Source organism: Elgaria multicarinata, chromosome 4, assembly GCF_023053635.1.
Source record: "Elgaria multicarinata webbii isolate HBS135686 ecotype San Diego chromosome 4, rElgMul1.1.pri, whole genome shotgun sequence".
In the NCBI taxonomy this organism is placed as follows: Eukaryota; Metazoa; Chordata; class Lepidosauria; order Squamata; family Anguidae; genus Elgaria; species Elgaria multicarinata.
The window spans coordinates 83541500-83554203 of record NC_086174.1 but is presented as its reverse complement, the minus strand read 5'-3'; the positions used below and the strand labels follow the sequence as shown (position 1 = coordinate 83554203).

General features: G+C 41.0%; 1 protein-coding gene across 4 annotated transcripts in view; it reads left to right on the top strand.

Annotated features, from left to right (window-relative positions):
• LAMA2 (laminin subunit alpha 2) overlaps positions 1-12704 on the top strand; it is a 477652-nt gene that overhangs the window by 146166 nt on the left and 318782 nt on the right. For all 4 annotated transcript variants that reach the window (XM_063124695.1, XM_063124694.1, XM_063124692.1 and 1 more), the window contains exon 4: positions 167-409. In XM_063124695.1, the coding sequence (XP_062980765.1) occupies positions 167-409 (243 nt within the window). The remainder of the gene's footprint in view (positions 1-166; positions 410-12704) is intronic.

Here is a 12704-nt window from a genome sequence, read left to right as displayed (position 1 = left end):
GGATGTAAACTACTACTTGTTCTGTAGGATCGGCTAGAACCAAGCCGTTGTATCAAACTTTGATTCTACAGAATCAGCATGGCAGGCCAGGAAAAGAGCTAAAGAAGAAAATGCAGTTGCATTTCAACAAGTTATTCTCATGGTTTCTTTCTTTACATTTTTTCAGGTGTTCCAGATTGCTTATGTCATTGTAAAAGCAGCTAATTCACCACGACCTGGAAACTGGATTTTGGAACGTTCACTAGATGGTGTTAACTACGAGCCCTGGCAATACTATGCTATCACGGATACTGAATGTCTGACACGCTACAACATTTCTCCCCGCACTGGACCTCCATCATATGCAAAAGATGATGAAGTTATATGTACTTCATATTACTCCAAGATCCATCCACTGGAGAATGGAGAGGTAAGTTGAGAAGTATTGCTGCTGTCAACTAAACTGCCCTTTTGAAGATGTACATGTTCTTATCAATTAATGGACGTGCATATGTAAAATCAAGAGTGTTCAAACATTGTTATAGTTTCCCTCCCTGAAGTCTAGAACAAAATCTATTCAGACTACCCAAAATTGCATATCCATCAATAATGACTTAACTAGGACAGGTAAAGTTTCAAGTGACACATGATTATATACACAACAGAAAGTCTCAAAAGACACTGACTAAAAGTGTAAGTATTGGGGTGGGTAGGCATAAATCAAACCCCAGAAAATTTCTTTGGTGTTAAAAGATTCATGGTCATTCTGGTAACATCTGTAAGGATGAACCACGTGAAGCACCCAAACGACATTATTTCTTCTTATTCCTAAAACCCTGTTGTTGTTACATTACAACTTATTTTGTTTAGATTGCTAGAACTATCAGGTTTTTTTGTTTGTTTATGCATAGTAGTGACCTACAAAGTTTGTAACAGAAAATGATGTTTGTTTTGAAAAGGAAATGTGATATGGGGTGCTTCTAAATAGAGGGCTCCTAGACACAGGGCAGCTATTCTATCTTTTCCTCTTTAACAGCTTTTTTTGTGCGAAGAACAAAGACTGAAGAAATAGTGTTAAAACACGGGATGGTTACAAGCTAAAGACAATGTCAATGTAAAATTCTGTGAATAAGGCAGAGCAATTGCATGATACAAGTCTCAACTGGAAATACCCATGGTTTGGTGTTGGTTTCAGTCCCAACTATGCACTGATTTGTTGTGTGGACTTTAGCAAGTCCATAAACAGCTTCATTGCTTTCATCTGTATATATTGTTTTAAGTTGTGTGGGTTGTGCGTATGTGTGTGTGTGTGTGTGTGTGTGGGTCATCTAGAGCCACACTGCTCTTTATAGTGGTATTGAAGTACACTGGCAACTGTTGGAGCCCATGACACATACCATATACTGCTTTCATAATGCTATATCCTGCTTGGTGTATATGTGTCATTGGGCCTCAAACCAGTAGTATAGATCCTGCAGTGCACTTCAATATCACTATAAAGCAGTAGTGTGGCTCCTGCCTTTTATATACTGCTTTCTAGGGCTGTGCACGGACCCCCCAATCCTCTCCGCACCTGATCTGCAAATTCTGGATCAGGCCTGCTCCGACCCGCGTTGATCCGCCTACGAGCCGCTCTGTTGCAGAGCTCTGGCTCCAAATCAGAGCTCCGCAGTGGCGCCGGCAGCACCAGGTAAGGCCCCCTCCCTCCTCCCCCCTTACTTGCATCCATCGCAGTCTGGCACCGACTTCAACTGAGCCCGAGGACTCAAACAGGAAGACCAGGCTGCAGCCTGGTCTCCCGGTTTGAATCCTCGGGCTCAGTTGAAGCCGCTGCCGGAACGTGACGGACTCAGGTAAGACCCTTCCCCCCTGCCCCCTTACCTGGCTCCATCGCCATCGCCACACAGACTGTAGTGGCATTGGCGGCACCAGGAAAGGCCCTCCTCCCTCCTCCCCCCTTACCTGAGTCTGTCGCGTTCCGGCAGTGGCTTCACCTGAGGCTGAGGCTCAAAGCAGAAGGGCAGGCCGCGGTTGTGGCCTGGTCTTCTGGTTTGAGCCTCAGCCTCAGTTGAAGCCACCGCCGGACTGCAACAGAGGCAGGTAAGCCCCCCTCCCTCTGCCCCCTTACCTGGCTCTGCTGCTGTCACCGCACGGACTGTGGCAGAGCCAGGTAAGCCTCCACTTACCTTTTTTTCGGAGCTCCGGATTGAGGCAAAGGATCCGCTTGGTCTCGATCCTCTTCACCTCATTCCGCAGCCCCCCAACCCACTTCGTCTCCGCCTTTGCCGGAGGTGAATCAGGCCACTTTGCTATTGCTTCTACGCTCCGATGCAAAGTGGAGCACAGCCCTACTGCTTTCATACCACTTTCATGGTGGAATAAACTGCTTGGTGTAGATGAGCCCGAGGTGTAAGTCAAGGATCACCCCACCTCCCATTTTGTAGGTCTACGGTTTTGGAAAGACTGCTAGAATGAATAAGTTTAGTCTGGAAAATTCCCTACTGTTATAGAGACGATCAAGTGATAGTTGACACCAGAGATCGCCGTAGACTATTCTGGTCTGGGAGGTCTATCCTCTGACATCCTCCATGGAATGTGCTAACCTAAGATAAGTGTATGGACCAAGAGTCATTTGGTGCTAGATTCAAGTCTGAAATGGGCAGTGGGCTTCACAGAAATGTCATACCCCCCATGCCTTGTTTTAGAAAACCAAAGCACCTAGGTGAGCTCCATATGTTTGAAACTTCTCAATGTTCTAAAGTGGGCTACCTGTGTGTAACACTATTAATATTATAATAGTAATGAAAGTTGGTACTGAAATTTTCCTAAAGTGAAATTTCAAGGTGAATTTCAATTGAAATATCTAAGATGTTTTCAGGGATGCAAAAGGAATTTTGATGGCTAGGAAGAAAAATTAATTAGGGATTTCACACACACCTACCTGGGATTTACAGAACACATTAATACAGATTATTAGCCAAGATGTGCCAGTGGCATCATACAAAATCCCCTGCACACAGTTAAGGATAGGCTTCAGTAAAACTGCAAAAAAAAAAAAAAAAAAAAAAAAGTGGGGAAGGGGGGACAAAAGAAATAAATCTAGTATCTATGAATAACCAAAAATGAAATGCATCACCCAAAGAGAAGACAAAACATGACAGAATTTGCATAGTATTTGCATATACTGATTTATATGTATAAATGCAAATTTAGAATTTTGTTTTAAACTTGAAATATAGCAAATCTCACCATAGTTTGCCTGCCTGTTTGGGCTGCTGGCCAGGAGCTAACTCTTGATGGACAGTTATTATGCTTCTTTATCTTTGAACTAGAATGGGATGGAACAACCGTTCACATACAGGATGCCTTCAAGCAGTGGACAGTCCTCTGGTAGTTGTTCAAATACATTACTGTCCTCTGTTCGCTTTACAAAAATCATTTTTAGTTCAAACCCTTTCCAAAGTTCAGATCTCATTGGAAGCATGATTGAGCAGTTTCCTTGCTACTCACCTTCTCTACAAGCTCCACACTGGCCACAAGTCCTCTACCTCAAAGGCTGAGTGAAAACACAGGGCCCAGCTTTGCAACCTCATTTGTGGGTGGTGGGGTGCAGGGTTCTTCTTCTTCTTCTTCTTCTTCTTCTTCTTCTTCTTCTTCTTCTTCTTCTTCTTCTTCTTCATCTTCTTCTTCTTCTTCTTCTCCTCCTCCTCCTCCTCCTCCTCCTCCTCCTCCTCCTCCTCCACTTGCATGGAGGTCTTTGGAAGATGGACAGAGTTGCCTGTAGTGCTTGAGGCCAGGGAAAGGAGCTTAGGGAATCAGGGAACATTTCTCTCTGTCCAGCACTATGCCACAGGACAAACAAATTCACAATTACTTACTTTCAGGGGGATTTCATCAACAGTGACTCTTCCCATTTCACTCCAAAGTATTGGCTTGCACTGCCCATCTCACCAACCATTTCCCTTTACAAACTTCTTGACAGCATGTGCAGCAGAGAACTGAATTTCCAACCATAGGAAATGTAGTTGTCATTCCATGGAAGCTGTATTTACCACAGCTTTTCATGACGGCTGTTTTTGTCGCAGTATCTATCTAACAGTGAGTCTCCCGAATGCCACCACCAGTTAAATTTGGAATAGGGAAAGGAAAGGGCAATGGGGAGATAGTTACCTGGAAGCATGTAGGACCATTATGAATCACATCCAAAGTCCAGAAGTATCTGGACCCATTCGAAATTTAGATGAAGACTAGTTGCTCTCTAGCACTGAATGCCTGGTTGGAAGTCCAGTCTGGTGAAAGGTATATCAGTGCAGTGAATAAAGCTGATTAGACCTAGGCCGTTTCTACACCTGCCTTTTTCCAGGGATCATCCTGGGATCATCCCTGTGCATCCAAATGACACACAGGGGATCCTAGGAGCAGGCAAGGACAATCATTCCATTTTCCTGGGATAATCTTTAGGTGTAGAAAGGGCCCTAGAAGTAAGGTTGCATTATAATTCACCTAAAGTGAAACTGAAAGGCAGGAGAAAAGTGGGAATAATTCTGAGTGAAGAAAAATGATTTATATTAAAGCTGAAAGTGTCTTCTGCCTTTTTTTCAACCATTCCCATCAAGTTTGATGGAAAATAAATTGCTTTCAAAAAAAAATTCTGCTAAGGAGAAGGGAATTTCAGTGAAATTCTGGTGTATGGGATTTTTATGGCCAAGGGATAGGTATGTCCCCACTGTGTTTCACTATATGATAGGGATGTGCACGGACCCCCCGCTCTGCTTCTCTTCCAGATCTGCGATTTGCGGATCGGCCCGCTTTGCTCTGCCCCCGCTCCGCCTATGTCCGCTCTGCTCCGCTGCGGAGCTCCAGATCCGGATCGGAGCTCCGTTTCCCCCCCCCATAGGCTTGCATTAAGCTAAAAAAGTATACAACTTTTTTTCTGTTAAAGTTAGAAAACTCAAGTTTGGCACCATGACACCTCATGGATGTATACACATGCATGCCAAGACTCAAGGCAATCCCATCATCCCCTGATTTTTGGGGAATTTATGAAAATCGGGCACCCCATTCACACCCCTTTCGATAGCTCCGTCAATTTGCACATTAAAAACATCAAACTCACCACCATGATAGCTTATCCAGGGATACACACGCATGCCAAGACTTATGGCAGTCCCATCATCCCCTGATTTTTGGGGAATTTATGAAAATCGGGCACCCCATTTGCAGACATGGACTGTTCTCTGACATTTGGACAGATAAAAAAAAGGGAAGTGGGCACAGATGCCATCTAGACCCACAATCATGCCAAGGTACAAGGCAATCCCATCATCCCCTGATTTTTGGCGGAGCTTAAACCTGCAGACAGCTCAATGGGGCCATTTCAAAGGAAATCCCAAGATGCCATGAATTGGGGAGTAGAGAGATCAACCTAAATATGAATATTCTTCCACACTTGAAAAATGGATTTGGAACTTCCAAAAGTCTAATTGAGCGCAGGAAGGACTTCTCCCCTGAGTCAAAGCCAGACACAAACCATCCCTGCGAGGCGGGCAGGGGAGGAGGGAGGGAAGGCAGGCAGGCAGCAGACATTTCTGGGGGCATAAGGAAGTGAGTCAAGGATAAGCCAGTAATGCATATAAAATGGAATAAATAAATAAATAAATAAAGGAGGGGTGGAATTAAAAGCAGCAGTGTTGCTGAATAAACAACAAGAAGAACTTTTTAAAAAAGGCTATATCTGTCTTTTACCAGTAATAGGGTGGTGGTGGACGTGCCCAAAGGGGGAAGCATCAGCCATTTGACTGGTCCTGTCTAGGTATCAGTCTTTTAAGAAGCAAACGCTCACTTCAACTCATGATAGGCATTGCTCCACTGAGTTACTCTTTGGAGGGCTCTGATGGCCCTCCAAGTACAGGAGAGTGAGGGCACGTCCACATGCCCTAGGGGAGCTCATCCCCTTGCACCACAAGTATTCAGTTGTTCCCCAACATTAGGGTGGGTAGCACTGCTGTGCGTTTCCTATCTGTTAGTATGATTTCAGGTTGTGTTTGTGCATTTGGTGGAGCTACTGTTTTAAAAAAACACTGGGAAAACTCCGTTCAGAGTAGAAAGAGAAGTTTCCCAGAATCCCAAGTTACCCATTTTGCCTATCCCCTCCTCCAACTTTGGGATCATGTGATCATGACCGGGAGTTGACTCTGCCCCTCAGCAATCGAAAAGGTAATCTTTTTCCCGCCTTTACCCTACTTTTTAAAAAATTCTAGCAAGCGAACCGCACCACGCAGAGAGCTGAGGGTAGGCTCAAAATGACCCCCAGCCATGACTCTTTAAGCACAAGAAGTTTCAGAAAGATAGCTTCAAAAACAACACAGTTATCCCCTTTTCTTTTCCGCAATGCAATCCTATGGGCGAAATGTTTCAAAATGGCAATCGGAGCGGTCCGCAGAAAGAGGATCGCTCCGAAAATGGGCGCTTCTCTTCGCCTTGCTTCCAGGGGTCCGCGGTCCGCTTCTACGCCGCCTCTGGGCAAGGCAGAGCAGGCCAATTCGCTTCTGATTCTCCGCTTCTAATCAGAGCGGAGCACATCCCTACTATATGATATTCTCTCTGGCAGTCTGCAGTCTTCTCGGTTGCCTACACTTCAATTAAAGTCCAGGTGAAGATGTCATGAAGTAATTTGTCCTATGATCTTTGTCAGAACAGGAAGCAGGGACATATGGGGAGATGTAGAATAGAGAGAGAGAGAGAAACCTGGCACCCCCAGCCATTTCTCCGTGACAAACTGGGCTCAAAAACGTCACCAACAGAAGTGTCAAGGAAATTCTAAAACAACTTGAGAAGACAGAGGCCTCTTTCATAGGGGAAGAAAAAGTCCAGAGAATTTGACGACAGATTTTAGTACAGCACTAATTGTATTAAGACTTTTATTAACCTGACATTTCTCAGGTTATGTGTATGCCTGGGTGCTTGGATTGTAAAGTTTGGAGGGTATAGGCTAGATGAAAAGGGCTTGGATAGGTAGACACAACTGTTTGACGAGTTTTAGCACATTTCTTTTTAAAGAGGAACAGCTGCCTTCTGTCTATAGGCATGATTTCAAAGAGCAAAATTTAAATAAGGTATATTCATTACTCTACAATGCGGTGGACAAACTGCAGGCTTGCAGGACCTACTTTGTTTTTTACTAGAACTCTGAGATCCACCAAACAGAGCCTGATACAAAACAGTGGCTCAGATGGACAGACATATACTAAGAATTAAGGAACAGTGTGTCTATGGCCCATGCTTAGCCAAGAAATCTGTGGTCATTATCAGAACCAAACACATAAGTCCTGCCACACAAAACCCAATGCCTAGTTTTCACCCAAGCATTATTCCTTAGCAACCTAATTTGCAGGGGGTGAGGAGCTTTTTAGTTATTTCTATTATTAAACGCCTAGGAAGCAGAAACCCTTGTCCATCTACTACAAATCATCCAAAGATCTACCTGTAGTGGATCTCAATCTGCCTTTTCTTGAAAATCTTAATTTTTACTTAATTGTTTTCATTTAACTGATGTCCTGAAAACATCTGAACATTACATTTTATCCTAGCCATTTATTTTACAACCCGATAGGTGAAATAATGATATAATATTGTAGTCATTCAGATTTATGACTGGTTACCTGTTATTAGCTACAACCATTATCATTTTTTGCCATTACTTTTTCAAAGATGGTTCCTTAATTTTCAGCAATTTTCTAGTTATCTTCTATAGAATTTCACATGCTATAAAAGTTCCTTTTTAAATAACTATATTGGGCTTTCTTATAATTACTTCTGAATTTACTGTATTCCCTATATACATATATGTATTTGCTTGTACAATCTTAGTTTTCCCTAGTTAATCTTTTAGTATAATATAATGTGAGGAATAAGAAATCTTGGCTTACTTTCAATTACTGTCACATGAATTAATTACTTTTCCTATATTGCAGGCATCTTTATTTAACTGTGAAGCATTTGACCAGAGCATTGAGACATAGTTTTATATATAAAAACTATGAACACCAACTATGATATTTGTCACCATACATCATGCAAATATGCCTGCAATTTTTCATTGTCAACCAATGATTGGGAGAATTTGAATTAACTTCCATTGGGTCTTGTACCACAGCCGTTAAGTTACTATAACTTTTCCTACACCCCTATATTATTTAAGGATTGCAGGATGTGGTGAAAACAGCGATTCAAAACAAATCTCCTCCTCTTGTGGTAGTGTAGCTCATTGGACCGAGTGACAAGGGGTTGGATCCAGCATCTTTGTTCTGTCAGCAGAAGGATGCCACCTATGGGATGGGACTTTTGCATCTTCTTCTCCCCTCCTGTAACACCCCACTTGCTCTCTAAATCTGCTCCAGAGGGCGAATGGAAGAGCTGCAGTGGGGAGACAGAAATCCCACCCTGCATGTAGTGTGCTTCCATTGGTGAAATGTCAATTGAGGATCCATGGGAGATAGTCACACAAGCTCTGCTTTGCTTATGCTCCCTTACTTACCTGTGTGGGCTGCTTTGTCCTGGCACCACCACCTGTTGCATTGGAGTGGAGTTTGGTGTTGTGTCTGTTAGAGCTTTAGGCAAAGAATGTTATCAATGTATTGTAGTTCCCATGTGTCTTGTGATGCCAGACTGCTCTGTACAAAGTCTTCCCATCGTGTGCAAAATGCCCATAGTTCGCCCTCACCAAAGTTCTGTCTTGTGAGCTTGGGAACATAATCGCACCATTCACTCACACGAATCATAAATTTGAACAATTATGTTTTATAGCAATGGAATAAATGTGATCACTTCAACTTCATGCCTCAGATTTGGGCTTTACCAAGAAATTCAAGTTTTGGCATGAATTTCAGCTTTTATTGTTGGGTTTTATTAGTGTTTAAAATTAAAAATGATATGCTTCACCGGGTTTGAAGAAATTTGCAGTTTTTTATCTGTGTTGGGACTCTAATCCAACAATGTAGATCAGAGCAAATGTGTTATATTGTGTGAGCTTTCCTTTCAGCACAAATTAAGACCATGTAGTGTTTTTTCTTGAGATTAATGCCCTTACACTACCTTTCGTGTTGATTTAATAAAATTTCAACCTTTTCAAAAGCTTTGCAAAGCTACCATCATTGCTTTTGATTCCTGTGATTTTCATTAATCTGAAAACTAAAAATTAATGGTTACCATAGTGATTGTTCTTTCATTTCACTTGCATTGAAGCCACTGTTATTTGCATTTAATTACTTTCTTTATAAAAGCAGTGGTTTCTTGTTTTTATGGATTAGACTCAGTGCCTATGTTTTTATTAATCTTGTTATGTAGAAATTATTTTAGGGACATTAACTCTTGGTAATATCTTTATTTTTTCTGTGGAAGATATCAGGCATTTGTTTAATGTTATCTTAATTTAACTGGAACTTTTAAATGACCCCATAGTTTTAAATACAGTGCTTAACAGTTAGCATTCTTCATTTTTATGATCCTTTTCATTATAATCAGTAAAATACAGAATCAACTCTGAAGTGTACAAGTCTGTCAGTGAATCAGTTTCACATCCTACTGATTCACACAAATACAAGTGAATGGTTCATATTGTGGCATATCATAATTACAACTTTTACCCTGGAGCCTCCAATTGCATCCAATGAAAGATGATATCTAATTTGCTTTAGGGTTTTTTCCCCTTGACGGTTGGTTTACACAGCATATTTCCTACATCCATGTACATGAATGTAGGAAAATATATAATCTATTCATGTTAATAGCTGAGTTAGGAGAGTGCTTGTATATATGTGTAGGTTCTCCCCCATCATAGAAACAGGAGTTCCACAAAGGGGGTTCTAAAAGAAGCAATGAGTTAAGAGTCCAACAAGGACATTATTTATTTATTTTATTTATTTATTTATTACATTTTTATTCCGCCCAATAGCCGAAGCTCTCTGCAACAAGTATAGTCATAGATGTTCAATGTGTATTCTGTATTCAAAGGTGTGGGCTGGTGAATAAATAGTTGTTTTATGAATGAGAGAAATTTTCCAAATTCCTGAAGATACCAAGTCAATTTCCAGCCTTCATTTTGCAAAGAAAAAGTCACTTTGCCAAACTTAAGGTTTTAACATCGAAACTATGAGGGAATCTACACTTATCATTTTGGAATGTTTCTTACCGGTTTGAAGTGTGCATTTCATGGTATTTCGCCACATGACGTATACTTTTTGATGTATTTTTCTTCCCTTTTCTTCGTTTTACTTTTTGAACTTCTCAAGAAAAAGTCGTGTTTTTTTGTACGTCGTGCCTGAATTCTTTGTATTAAATGTGTTTCCAGTAGTACTGGGGGCATGTTTATTTAATTTCCGCGCCTAAACCTCCAGCCGTTAATTTTTTCTAGCCTCGCAAAAGTGAAACTGGAAGTGGCAGCCACTTCCAGTTTCACTTTTGCGAGGCTCGGCTTGGTGTGTTATTTGTAGGTGGTGGATGACTTCTAATCTAAAGGTAAGAGAAGAGGAAGTGGGAGGGGAAACGGCAACACGGGGAAATAGAAGAAGCGAATTACTTTTCTAAGTGTGCCAAAAAAGAATGCTTTCCCACTGCAAGAGAAAACGTAAGTAAACTTTTTAAAAACACCTACGTTTAAAAATGTTTTTAAAAGAAATGTTTATATACTGTAAAAAAAACGTTTCATATACAGGTGTAGATGTTTCCTATGTTTCTCTAAACTCTGTCCTCTTGAGGTTTTCTCTTTTCTTTCTTCTCACTTTATTTTCATTTCTCAATTTTTCATGTTGTTACATTAGAAGTTTAGTTTCATGGTCTGGTTTAGAATATCTCCACTGCACCAAATATGAATATAGAATGAAACTCCTTTCCATATTCTAATAGTATATTTAGGACAAACAATGTGTATTGACACCTAGGGGCCCTTTATGTGGGACAGCTGCTTTGTGACACTTTGGGAAAATCTGAAATATGTTTATTGTGTTTTTCTTTGCTTTGTAAAATGCCTAGAAAATGTTTTATGAGGTGTTAGATAAATAAATAAATAAAGTGCAGATGGGAGTAGGGACCAGTATCATGCCAGCTCCCCCTGCCTCTTTCTGGAATGACCACCATGCTCCAAGCCCCTCAAGCACTCTTGCTTTGGATGTCACATTTGCATATGGGCACATAGGACAGTATCCAATGTGACACTGTAAATTATGTTCCAATAGCGTAATTCACCTCTCGTGCAATGCCAATAGGACTTGCTGGTGCAATGGGGAAACCCATCATGCCAGCAAACAGTATTAGCGTTGTGCTAGAGATTGTCTACTCTAGCACAACATATTTCACTTTAGTGGTACTGCCTATAAAGCATAAATGTTTAGAAGCCTAAACTAGTCAATTTGGATACTCCAGTTTAGCAGTGTGCAAAATGCACATATCCACACAAATGCATGGCCCTTATGCAAATGTGATGCCCAAGGTGCAGACAATGGGTGGGTCCAGACCTGGAGTAAGCTTGCCAGAGAGACTATGTGATGCAGCATAAACCAGTCATTGGATCTGATGTCTGCAAGCATTAGTCTCTAGGAATTGTGTATGATTTGTCGCTGCAATTTGTTCTTACCAAGACTGGTGCATGAAACAAGTGTATCTTATTTCTACACTGTGTAACTGTAATATTAAAATGGATTCTACTCTGGGTTTCTTCTTTTCAACAATGCATTACCCAAAAGTGGACTTAAGCTCCACTTCTAAATCATGATTATGTCTAAAGTATATTCAAAGAGTTACAAAAATGTTGTTTCTTATTAACTTTTATGATCAAAAGGAGCTTTGTAATTATTCAGCAGTGCAATGGCATAGGAATGCTGGTATGATGCATAATTTCCCTATTTACTTCGCTCAAATGAACCAAAGAAAGGTTAGAAGACACAGCATGCTATTTCTGTGTGGTTGATGAATGGATTCACCATTGGTTTTTTGTAATAGCCTTGATCCTATGCAGAAACATGGGCTAGTGCTACACTACTGCTTTATAACAGTATTGAAGTGCAGTGATAACTGTTGGGGCACAATCTGCATTCCGTATACCACTTCCATAGTGCTATATCCTGCTTTTTATTCCATACTTGTAATGATTTGGCACAAGATGTAGATCTGTCCATTGTCTTCTCAGGTATCCAGTTTATTTATTTATTTTCTGCATATATGCTGGCGTGGAGAGGCTATAGTAGACATGAGATGAATTTCTGCATCTTTCCTTTCTGATGAGTAATTTGGTAGTTTTTCAACTGCTTCCTCCACATTCTTAACCCTATGCCCCTCCTGATATACTACAAAGATAAGTATAAGGTCTAGAAGATAATTTCCTGTTCCTGTAAAACTGATTTAACAAGTGCGTCAGTCTTTGTTTAATTTGGCTGGCCAAACGGAAGCTTGAAGCACTCATTTAGAGATTTGAAGGGATTTTAGCAATCCATAAATAACTCAAGAGAAAAAAGGATACAAATAAAAAAAAGAGAGGGAAGGACAGCAAATTTTGCTCCACAGTTAAAAATTGTACAGAGCCCTCGGATAGAAGACCTTGACACTGTAGCTGTGTCACTGCTTTCATTTCCCATGTGCTCATCTGCTAACACCGGGATCCATTTTTATGTTCCTTTTTTTTAAAATGTAGGTCTTGACTCCCTTTGAAAAGCTCCTTTTTTCTGTGTAACTCA